This window comes from Saccostrea echinata, unplaced genomic scaffold, assembly GCF_033153115.1.
Source record: "Saccostrea echinata isolate AGI-Se365-2 ecotype Australia unplaced genomic scaffold, CSIRO_AGI_Sech_v1 ptg000009l, whole genome shotgun sequence".
Classification (NCBI taxonomy): domain Eukaryota; kingdom Metazoa; phylum Mollusca; class Bivalvia; order Ostreida; family Ostreidae; genus Saccostrea; species Saccostrea echinata.
This window is the reverse complement of record NW_026889758.1, coordinates 7,048,810-7,061,498: the sequence shown is the minus strand read 5'-3', so window position 1 is coordinate 7,061,498 and position 12,689 is coordinate 7,048,810. Positions and strand designations below refer to the sequence as shown.

The 12,689-nt window shown below is 32.9% G+C and overlaps 1 protein-coding gene across 1 annotated transcript; it reads left to right on the top strand.

Annotated features, from left to right (window-relative positions):
* Nucleotides 1-5,433: 5,433 nt before the first annotated feature.
* Nucleotides 5,434-11,999, top strand: LOC133181513 (fibroin heavy chain-like). The gene is made up of 6 exons (XM_061316002.1): nt 5,434-5,451; nt 7,189-7,324; nt 7,971-8,478; nt 9,886-9,955; nt 10,457-10,542; nt 11,861-11,999. Exons 1-6 carry the CDS (start codon nt 5,434-5,436, stop codon nt 11,997-11,999), a joined length of 957 nt encoding a protein of 318 aa, XP_061171986.1.
* The last annotated feature ends 690 nt before the right edge of the window (nt 12,000-12,689 follow it).

Here is a 12,689-nt window from a genome sequence, read left to right as displayed (position 1 = left end):
AGTATGAAATCCCTAGCACCAACTGTTCAAATGTTATGGCCAAGGTTAAAGTTGGGTAAAATTTTGCAAAACTGGGTCAAACTCCAAGGTCATGGTCAAAAAGTCAAATATGATGGTACCCAAAGAAAGGTCTTGTCGCAAGGAATACATATAGGAAAGCCATAGCTTCAACCAACAAAAAGTTATGGGCAAGGTTAAAGTTTTTGCGGACAAACAGACAGCTAGACAGACAGACGGACGGACAAAGGCAAACGCTATATGCCACCGAATTACGGGGGCGTAAAAAAGATACACTAGTGAAATATGAAATCCCTAGCACCAACTGTTTTTAAGTTTTGGTCAAGGTTAAAGTTTTTCAAAATACTAGTAGGCCAAACCCAAGGTCGAGGTCAATGATGTTGTTACTCGAAAGGAATTACATATGAAATATGAAAATCCTTGATAACCGTTCAAAATTTATAGCCAATGTTAAAGTTTGGTAAAATTTTGTAAAAGTTTGGTAAAATTTTGTAAAAGTAAGTCAAACTACAAGGTCAAGAGGTCAAATGTTTTTGTATTTAAAACGAAGACTTGTCACAAGGAAAACTAATGTGAAATTTGAAAGCCCTAGGTCCAACAATCAAAAGTTATTGGCAAGGTTAAGGTTTTACTTAAAAAATTGATTGAACTCTTGCGTTTCGAATCAACTGGGAGACTTAAACACCGTATACAGATGAGAGTGGCATGTTACTACATAAAAAAGGGAAGTTGACGAAGGAAAAACAGTCGTCCCGTTTGTCATATTGTTTAGTTTTGGCTGGCCATTAACATCAGTAAAACATAAAAATACGGAACAAATGTGATAGACCATGTGGTGTCTTTTATTTCGAGTTCACTGGGATAATAGTACATGAATATCGAGTAGACATGGGGTACTAGTACATGTATAGCGAGTAGACATGAGATACTATTAGTTCTCCAGGTCCAATCAAGGGTGTACGGTGATTTACCTCGCGTTTTATTCCATACACCCTCAGACCGAAGACATTGGGTACTAGTATATGTATAACGAGTAGACATGGCAAATGAAAAGAACTAAATGTTAATTGATAAAACAAAAGGCCAAAGCAACAGTTTTCTTCTTCTGAAGAAGTTTTTGAATAAATCCTGCATCATAAGAGTATATTACTGATAGGAATTTAAAGAAATCTATACTTATAAATTAATAAATTTTGCAAATAAACTCCGACACGGGTGCACCAGAGTTCTTACTAACTCCTCTATGAATACACTAGGTACAAGTTGATGTCCGTAAACTATATTCAGATTTCACTCGCATAGTAAGTATCGTACATTAAATTAAAAGTCTACTTTCATTTTCTATAAACAGCCATGAAGTAGCAAAAACGTGAGTACGGTGGCGATTCAGGTTGGCGGATCAAAGTTACTGGCAATTTTTAATGAAACTAACAACAAGTAGTCGTTTATTTATTTCATAAAACGTCATCATTGAATTATTCAATCAAAACTTGATTTAAATGGTATAAAAGAAATAAGTTGTGATTACCGATTAAAAAAGGAAATGTGCAAATTATTTTCGTCATTCACCGATCTTAATATTGACGGAAACTTCTAGAACATCATATGACATCGATGTTTAAAAGAAAAAGCATTCTGAGAGTATTGCATTAGCAATACTAGTCCCCTACCGGCAAGTGTAATATGGTTCCCGTTAAAAATTGAAAATGCCATAATTCGGTCAAAAATCAATGAAGCGGAACGAAATGCAAACTTGATCTGTAACTCATCAAGATACACTCACGTACCAAATATATATTCTTGGAATTTTTCTGTTGGTAGTGGTATAATTTCAATTCCCCGCGCTTGCGCGGGATTTCTTCTAGCTGTTATATGTTACTGAGTATTCCACCGAAGTTCGAGGGGTCGAGATCGAGCTGGGACATGTAAGTACATTGTTAAAATGTACTTGTTTACATAGAAATATCTGAGTAAATCTTTTATGCTTACAGTTATTGACAAATAATAATTCTTAATCGTGCTAAATCTTCTCATTGCAATATTCCGCACTATTTTGCACGAATTGCAATACTGAACAAGCATTCTGAGAGTATTGCATTAGCAATACTAGTCCCCTACTGGCAAGTGTAATCTGGTTCCCGTTAAGAATTGAAAATGCCATAATTCCATAAAAAATCAACGAAGAGGGACGAAATGCAAACTTGATCCATAACTTATCAAGGTAAAGTCACATACCAAAAATCAGCTCAATATCTGAAAGCGTTTAGAAGAAAATTGCGGAAAACCCTTAAAAATTGAAAAGGCCGTCAAAAATCAATGAAGCGGAACGAAATGCAAACTTGGTCTGTAACTCATCAAGATACAATCACGTACCAAAAATCAGCTCAATATCTGCAAGCATTTAGGAAAAAAGTGCGGAAAACCAAGTGGGACAGACTGACAGATAGACAGAGGGACAGAGGGACAGACAGACAGACAGACGGAAGGACAGACTCAGAGGAAACCTATAGTCCCCTCCGGTTTCACCGGTAGGGGACTAATAATAATTAAGACGAAAATGCCAAGGTATAAATTTATTGACGAAAATTTACTACAGAATGTTTCATTAGAAAAATTGATAAGCATAGAGTACGTTTGCAAAAACCACTAATGATAAAATTTGTGTCATTATAGCTGCAGAACTATAGCTCTCTGCTTGAGAAAATTCGAACAGATAAAGCAGAGAGCTACAGATCCAAACGTTGTAAAAATCTTCGATTCACACCGCCGCTTTTTGTCCCTCGCTTCTGGTATTATGTTCATAAGTGAGCGATAAAAAAGCGTCGCCATAAATCGAAGGTTTTTACAATGCTTGGAGCTGTAGCTCTCTGCTTTATCTGTCCGAATTTTCTCAAGCAGAGAGCTACAGATCTGCAGCTAGTGTCATTACTGAATATCATGAATGGATGGAAATCATTCAATAATGATATTTATGATAATCAGTGGATTTTATATCATTACTGGTATTACATTGAACTGCTTGACTTTTTTAAAAGCTTTAAAAATAGGATGACTAGAGGAGGCCGATAAGTACTTTGTCATGTGATACAGTGATTCACTAAAGATAATTAATAGATGAGTATCAAAGAATTTAGTGTGTTATTGCAAGCACTTTTAAAAATAAATTTCATTTATATATTGAACATAAAGCACTATTACAACCTACACATATACCTGTATCTTAGGTTCCATCATTAATATGGTTGATACGTTAGATGAGATAAATCTATACCGTTGATGCTATATAATGATGATCAGCAGGTGCCCTCATATACATCCACACACAAGATGCAGTATAATCTGGCGGCAGTGGTACTTCTAACAGCTTCTCTTTATATCGGAATATTCGCAAATGTTTCCAACGAAACAATGGTTAAGTTTGTTGAGGTTTGTTTCAACTTCTTAGTTTTTTTTTTTATTTTGAACACTTAATCTACACTGTTCTGTTTTCTTTTTTGTACAAATAAATTAATTTATTAATTTCAAACTCTTGAAGATATTTCATTGTAAGTTTTACATGATACGATACAGTTTCATCGAAAGTGATAAAAAGAAATCCAAGGATAATATTAAGTATATTATGGTCTGAACTGAGAATTTTATTTTTTTCCCCGTAATTTTGCGGGACAGTGTCCTCGCGAAAATTTCATTCTCATGTATATTAGTATTTCTAAAGATTGTATGAAGCAATAACCACAATTCGTTAAAATTTTGTCTCGCTAATAAAGGGTCAATGGCTACCTCGCAAAAATAAGGTGTCGCGAAAATTTAGTGTTCTACAGTATATCAATTCCAACTAAAAGGAGTGTCCTTGCGATTTCAGTTGCTACTGTTGTGTCAAATCGTATTATAATTTGCTAACAGTATCAGTGAATAATCATTTTATTGGATTTTTATGTAGTTCAATACACATGTTTTATGCTACATTTTAAGAAATTAAATAGGTAATATTCAATGTTTTATAGTTGGATATGAAAATATTTTTTTATTATGATTATTATTTTTTATTACATTTTTTGTTGGTTTTTCCTTCTAATCCTTTACTATCAGATCTCTATCATAAAAATTCAAACAATATTGTGCGTCGAGTATTTTTCTTTTATTCAGTCATTCATTCCTCTCACAGATACATTTTATTTTATCTTACCAAAACAAATTTTTGAAACACAGTTGAACTTCGGTATCTCGAAACGGATATCTCGAATACCATGGATATGTCGAAGTGATTGGGAAATCCTAACTGCATATTTTTATTAAGTATTTTACATCGATATCTCGAAACCTCGAATATTTCGAAGTTTTTCCTCGGTCCCATCAAGTTCGAGATAGCGAGGTTTGACTGCACATTTTTATTATATTCGTAAACTTTTGAACATTTTCAGTTTCTTCAACGGAACCTTTGAACGAATTGCAACCAATTATGGGTAAAGGGGAACAAAAATTATGAATTTTGTGGTCTCTGTCCCCTGGGGCTTGAGGGCTGGGGATAAAACCATGAAAATTAATGCAAATGTTTAAATATCTTCTTCGTTACTCCTGGACATCAAGCAGTCAAACTGTTGTCATGATTGTAATAAGCATTGAGCCTTCAACCAAAATTGTGAAATTCATTGCCCAAGGATCAGGTATTCTGGTGCTAGGGTAGGGTTTTATTAATAAAATAGTAAAAATGCTTAAATTCTTTGACAAAATTCTCCTCTCCCACTGTATATTTAGCACACAACTAAGTGGATTTTATGATGACAAAAGGTGCCTCTTTTAAAATTGTGAAATTGAATTTGTGTTACTATGTGTAAATACTATCATTTTGTATTTTTAGTATTTTTAGCTGTTAAACGAATTACATTTAAACATACATGAGTATATAAGACGATAGAAATATTGTAAGATATATTTTACGATTGAATATCTTGTATTTACATTCCTTAGATACATAACAAAAAAAGAAATGATGTCGGAGGAAGATATATGAAGAAATTGGTAGGTTCTGATTAAAAAAAAATTAGGTAAAAAAATGTTCCTCTTACTCGGGTATTTCTTCTTTTTTAACATAAAGTTCAAATCATATTCCGATTATAATAATTTAAATCCTCCAACTTTGAGTACTTCATTTACGTGCGGTAGATCTGGAGTGAAGAACTTGGCAGAATAGCACAGGCTCACGCCGACAAATGTGTTTATGTAAAAAGTACAAACAAAACCAGAGTAACGGTGTCATTCCAAGACGTGGGGGAAAACATTCAACTAATGAACATAAACGGTGAGTATCTCAAACACTTGATTTCAGTTACAGCAATCATACAATGATGTAAATTCCTTATCTATGATGTTAATTGAAATAATATCGGAATATTCGCAAATGTTTCCAACGAAACAATGGTTAAGTTTGTTGAGGTTTGTTTCAACTTCTTAGTTTTTTTTTTTATTTTGAACACTTAATCTACACTGTTCTGTTTTCTTTTTTGTACAAATAAATTAATTTATTAATTTCAAACTCTTGAAGATATTTCATTGTAAGTTTTACATGATACGATACAGTTTCATCGAAAGTGATAAAAAGAAATCCAAGGATAATATTAAGTATATTATGGTCTGAACTGAGAATTTTATTTTTTTCCCCGTAATTTTGCGGGACAGTGTCCTCGCGAAAATTTCATTCTCATGTATATTAGTATTTCTAAAGATTGTATGAAGCAATAACCACAATTCGTTAAAATTTTGTCTCGCTAATAAAGGGTCAATGGCTACCTCGCAAAAATAAGGTGTCGCGAAAATTTAGTGTTCTACAGTATATCAATTCCAACTAAAAGGAGTGTCCTTGCGATTTCAGTTGCTACTGTTGTGTCAAATCGTATTATAATTTGCTAACAGTATCAGTGAATAATCATTTTATTGGATTTTTATGTAGTTCAATACACATGTTTTATGCTACATTTTAAGAAATTAAATAGGTAATATTCAATGTTTTATAGTTGGATATGAAAATATTTTTTTATTATGATTATTATTTTTTATTACATTTTTTGTTGGTTTTTCCTTCTAATCCTTTACTATCAGATCTCTATCATAAAAATTCAAACAATATTGTGCGTCGAGTATTTTTCTTTTATTCAGTCATTCATTCCTCTCACAGATACATTTTATTTTATCTTACCAAAACAAATTTTTGAAACACAGTTGAACTTCGGTATCTCGAAACGGATATCTCGAATACCATGGATATGTCGAAGTGATTGGGAAATCCTAACTGCATATTTTTATTAAGTATTTTACATCGATATCTCGAAACCTCGAATATTTCGAAGTTTTTCCTCGGTCCCATCAAGTTCGAGATAGCGAGGTTTGACTGCACATTTTTATTATATTCGTAAACTTTTGAACATTTTCAGTTTCTTCAACGGAACCTTTGAACGAATTGCAACCAATTATGGGTAAAGGGGAACAAAAATTATGAATTTTGTGGTCTCTGTCCCCTGGGGCTTGAGGGCTGGGGATAAAACCATGAAAATTAATGCAAATGTTTAAATATCTTCTTCGTTACTCCTGGACATCAAGCAGTCAAACTGTTGTCATGATTGTAATAAGCATTGAGCCTTCAACCAAAATTGTGAAATTCATTGCCCAAGGATCAGGTATTCTGGTGCTAGGGTAGGGTTTTATTAATAAAATAGTAAAAATGCTTAAATTCTTTGACAAAATTCTCCTCTCCCACTGTATATTTAGCACACAACTAAGTGGATTTTATGATGACAAAAGGTGCCTCTTTTAAAATTGTGAAATTGAATTTGTGTTACTATGTGTAAATACTATCATTTTGTATTTTTAGTATTTTTAGCTGTTAAACGAATTACATTTAAACATACATGAGTATATAAGACGATAGAAATATTGTAAGATATATTTTACGATTGAATATCTTGTATTTACATTCCTTAGATACATAACAAAAAAAGAAATGATGTCGGAGGAAGATATATGAAGAAATTGGTAGGTTCTGATTAAAAAAAAATTAGGTAAAAAAATGTTCCTCTTACTCGGGTATTTCTTCTTTTTTAACATAAAGTTCAAATCATATTCCGATTATAATAATTTAAATCCTCCAACTTTGAGTACTTCATTTACGTGCGGTAGATCTGGAGTGAAGAACTTGGCAGAATAGCACAGGCTCACGCCGACAAATGTGTTTATGTAAAAAGTACAAACAAAACCAGAGTAACGGTGTCATTCCAAGACGTGGGGGAAAACATTCAACTAATGAACATAAACGGTGAGTATCTCAAACACTTGATTTCAGTTACAGCAATCATACAATGATGTAAATTCCTTATCTATGATGTTAATTGAAATAATATTTGAATATACAAGTACTACGTGCATTTCCTTTCAATATAAAAAAAATGCATTCAAGAATGTGAAAAAAAATATCACAGTTTGAATTTCACAGAACAAATACTTTTATTTACTATGATAAAAACTAGATTTACTATATTACAACTTCTGATACTTTGATTTTCTGTAATAATGTTTTTACTATAGTAAAAAACATTTTGGCTAGCCTTAGGATATCTGCAATAATCTTTTAAGCTCACCTAAACCATAACCTCAAGTGAGCTTTTCTGATGACCAGTTTTAGGGCGCCCGTCTGTCTGTCTGTAAACACATTCCTCGGCTTCTTTAAAAAAAAACTCGAATGCGCCCGTCTGTCTGTCTGTAAACACATTCCTCGGCTTCTTTAAAAAAAAAAAAGACACACTCGAACAATTTCAACCAAACTTGTTGTAAAGCATCTAAGAGTGAATGAGGAAAAACAAAATTTAAGTGAAGGCTTCCATAATAAGTTTACATTGGAAGTTCTTCAAATTATCGCCTTTTTGAGTAAAGTGGGGTTACAACAGGGGATAAACATTTTACAGGGAGGTATAGTGGGGCTACAACAGGGGATAAACATTTTACAGGGAGGTATAGTGGGGCTACAACAGGGTATAAACATTTTAGAGGGAGGTATAGTGGGGCTACAACAGGGGATAAACATTTTACAGGGAAGTATAGTGGGGCTACAACAGGGGATAAAAAGTTTACAGGGAGGTATAGTGGGGCTACAACAGGGGATAAAAAGTTTACAGGGAGGTATAGTGGGGCTACAACAGGGGATAAACATTTTACAGGGAAGTATAGTGGGGCTACAACAGGGTATAAACATTTTACAGGGAGGTATAGTGGGGCTACAACAGGGGATAAACATTTTACAGGGAAGTATAGTGGGGCTACAACAGGGGATAAAAAGTTTACAGGGAGGTATAGTGGGGCTACAACAGGGGATAAAAAGTTTACAGGGAGGTATATTGGGGCTACAACAGGGTATAAACATTTTACAGGGAAGTATAGTGGGGCTACAACAGGGGATAAAAAGTTTACAGGGAGGTATAAAGGAGGTTTTTTCTCAGAAACCAGAGTTCACTGAGCATCTTAATATGCAAGCATTCCAAAGTAGTGCAGATTCAGGTTTGCTGAATAGCTTGATATTTTAGATGATGTAAAGCTCAACCGTGATAATTAACATCAGATAACACATTATGAAGTACTCATGGGTATTAATATGCTGAAAGTAACAAAGTTATGGTGATGATAGAATCTTAAATGAATATATTAAAATTCCATGTGATTGTATGTTGAAATCACTGAATATACTGTATTATTTAACAATTCTTTTTGATTCTGGTGTGATATCTCCTCAGTGGGCTTGTGGAAACGTAATCCCAGTTTATAAATACAAAGGGGACAATATTGAACCTAAGAATTATAAACCTACTGCACTTCTGAGTTGTTTGGGAGAATTATTTGCTGATATTGTTAATGACAAACTAAAGGAGTAAGCTGATAATATATATAATTTATTTTAGAAAACTAATCAGGGATCCCGCAGATGTCTGAGAGTACGTTATAGATAATATTTTCCCGACTATATTCTCTTCTAGAACTTTTCAAAGTGCACCAAATGAAATCATATTGTACGTTCATAGATTTTGGGAAAGCATTTGATTCGGTTTGGCATATTGGACAATCGAATAAAATTACAAATTAAATAACATTAATGGAAAATGTTTTAAGATCACAATCCACATGTATAAAGGTATAAGTGAAAATTAAATGACCTTGAGGAATTTTAATCTGCAAAAAATGGCTCTCTGTAAACTTCAAAAGAGAGAGAGCTTAATCTTTACTTACATACAAACATTTTCTTGTTTATAGTCTTCATTTCGTAAGTTCTATGGTCAATACAATGACCTTGTCAGCAAATACAATCTATTATTAAGTCAAATGCTTACTGATGTTTTTCATACTAATTGTTAGGCATTATTTACACTTAATTTTCTACGGACAATCTACGTTTTTCCCGATCATGACAAGGAGCACAAGACGGGTGTGACTGGTCGGCAAGGGATGCTCACTCCTCCATGGCACCTGATCCCATCTCTGATGTTTTAGAGAAACGCGTTTGTTCTGCTCCTGATTTGTATTGTTTGATTGAATTTATGAGCTTGAATACTGTTCCTTATTTCCATATTTCATTACATCTATTTGTTTTATGTATGTAGATGATGATATTATTTTAATTTTCACTACAGAAAACACAGAGAATATTCAGCAATTACTCAATATTTGTTCTAGATATTGCAAAAATTGACATCTTATGTGTAAGGTTAATAGTAAGATAACTTAATTTGTAATATTTGGTAGAGGTAAAAAAAAAAAGCTCTTTTACATTTGAAGGTTTCCAACTTGATATATTTGATAATTTAAAATATCCAGATTTTTTTTCCAATACAGTATGGAAAGGAATAATTCATATACCATAGAAGTGTATGACGAAGCTACCAGAGTTATGTATAGTGTTATAGTTAGTGTAAAGTAATTGATTGTAAATAAGAATTGTTATCTCGTACAAATTTATCAAACTAATACTTCTATACGGAAAGTTTATTGTCATTGTTGAAGATTCACCTTTTGATATCTATAATATATCTATAATAGAGTACAGTGGGCGTGGAATCTTTGCTGTTATTTCTAAATGGACATCTGAGGTCTCAAATTATTTTTATAAAAGCAACGAATGCAGACCCGGTGCTTCATGCGAGAGTTACAAACAAGCAAGTATTAAGATTGATCGTTATAACGAAATTCAATTAAAAGTTACTGAATTATTTTATAGACCAATTAGAAATTGAATGTCGTAACGAAATAGATAATTCCCCCCAAAGAGCTATTCTTAATGTTTCCAAAGTGAAATCTTTTTAAAATAAAAAAAAGAAAACATGTTTGGACACTACAGTTAAAGATTTCTGTTCAGTATTTTTAAATGTTAAAAGCTTTTAAAATTATACAGCAAATTTATGTTTAGGTTGTCCGTGCCGAAACTGAGTTTATTGGATGTGGAATGAAGGAGTGTGGTGACGCCATGTTTACCGTTTGCAACTATGCACCGAAGTAATCTTATTAGACATTTACTTCTTTAATACTGTAAACGTGGTTATTTTGACGAGTTGAAAAATTGACGATTTTTTGTTTACGAAAATTGACGAGTGTTAATTTTGACGAAATATTGAATCAAGAGTTATGTATTTATCTTTGATTTCACAAGATTAAAACAAAAATGAATACAAAGAACTCCTAAAAAAAAAAACAGTTTCAAAACTAGTACTCCGAGTAAGTTCGCCAAAAGCTAGAGGACCAAAAACTTGATGGATTCATTGGCTTAGTTGACTTCAGAACGTCTACGATTAAGCCGCTCTGTGCGAGTTCACGATGTTTTAAGCAAGGACCGCGACTTCCTCGGGAACTCATTTACAAGCGTTCTCATCAATAAAATTCAATTTTGCTTGTAAAAACCATCTACAGTGTATAAGATTTGATTGAATTAATTGCTCTTTTGTACTAGTCTTTGTTTTCATTATGCGAGACCGATTGCCTGAGGTGACAAAGTAGGTCAAACACGGCCTGATAATTACGCAAAGTTAGAATGTTGTGACCATGGGTAATAATAGTATATGACATACTCAATGGTTTTTAAACTGTGATTATATGTTTTCATAACTATTTACAAGAAAATTAAACAGTAATTTTAATCTAGTTTTAATGGGGGAAGCCGAAAAAATTAAGCGGTAAAGTTGTACAACGGTCAATGTCTGTTGTGACGCTATATATATGATATGAAGTTTGACGAGTGGAAATTTTGACGAGAAAAGAAAAATCGTCAATATAGTCAAAATTAGCACGTCGTCAAAATTTCCACGTTTACAGTAGTTACCAAATCTTTGATGACAATTCTAAAGACAAAAAAGACACAGCAACGCCTATACTGAACATAGCATGTCTCCTTGCTTTATGTCCATTGTGTGCACCCACCTTTTTGCTAAATTTAGTGTGTTTTTAACATTTCTATTACTCGCTGTGCTACTTAGATGGCGACTTGGGTCATGTGACTAGTGATACTTGTGGCATGTGATTAGTTTGCATGTAGTTTGTTTTTACACTCTAAATAGACAGTTTGCAATTATAAGTATACTAGTATTTTCTAATCAAAGACCAGTCAATGATTGTTAATTAAGATAACGTAATGGGGAAATTTAGTACCTGGTCATTTGTTAGTTTTAATAAATGAAAATTTCGAATAATTGGAGTCTTTCACATGCATTAGATAGGGAAAAAACTGCAAATAGCCAGAATTTTTTTTTTTCAATTTCATCGAGAGGAAATTGTAGACATAAAACGCATTATTAACATTTTTCAATTATTGATATTTCAGAGGAGATCCAAAATCCAAGCCATACCTTCGTCGGTGTAGAAATTGTCCGAGTGGATACACCGAAAAATCCAACCTTTGTGTTAAAGAACTTGAAAAATCTGGAAATAAGTTACCATTTTTTGTTAAATCCAACGCATAAAATCAATAAATACAAAATACTATTGCAGAATTTTGATTACCTAGTTTTCCTGATATGTCATATAATTATGCAAGTCGCTAAAATAACCTGGAAACCGTCAGAAATTTTGATTTGCATTCATCTGAACGTGCATGCCCATTGTTGTGGCATCCTCACTTTGGTTCAAGGTGTACCTTTCGGGAAATTTTAAATGATTTTGAAAATAAAAATGTATAGAAGGATATCTGTCCACTGTGGTTATAATATATATAAAAAAGATTTTATCAATATATGCCACAGAATTTGTTTTAATACTGCATAATTGAAGCTGACAAAATGTTTCTTCTTTACAATTAAATATCATAATTGAGACTTGCATTGGATTTTATTGGTAATGATTTTCCATGTTCATTTTTGAAAGAATGCAGCTTTGCAATAAATTACTTGGCATAAAGCACTTATGTGCGAGGTGTATCAATCAATCTTAAAAGGGATGTTGAATTGAACATTATACTAGCAGTAAATTTACTAGTATTTAGAAGTAACAAATTTAAAGGCATTGATGCAAGTAGATAAATAAATAGCTAAGCGTGTCTCCTATTCCAACCTGGTAAAAATAGGGTAGGTAGGCATAGGGTAGGTAGGTATAGGGTAGGTAGATATAGGGTGGGTAGGTAGATATAGGGTAGGTAGGTATAGGGTAGGTAGGTA

What these genes read in the sequence shown, in the direction of transcription:
- LOC133181513 (XM_061316002.1), top strand. An exon ending in TCAACTAATGAACATAAACG is followed by an intron (nt 7,325 to 7,970) that starts GTGAGTATCTCA and finishes AACATTTTACAG; the next exon opens with GGAGGTATAGTGGGGCTACA. An exon ending in GATAAAAAGTTTACAGGGAG is followed by an intron (nt 8,479 to 9,885) that starts GTATAAAGGAGG and finishes TTTCCAATACAG; the next exon opens with TATGGAAAGGAATAATTCAT.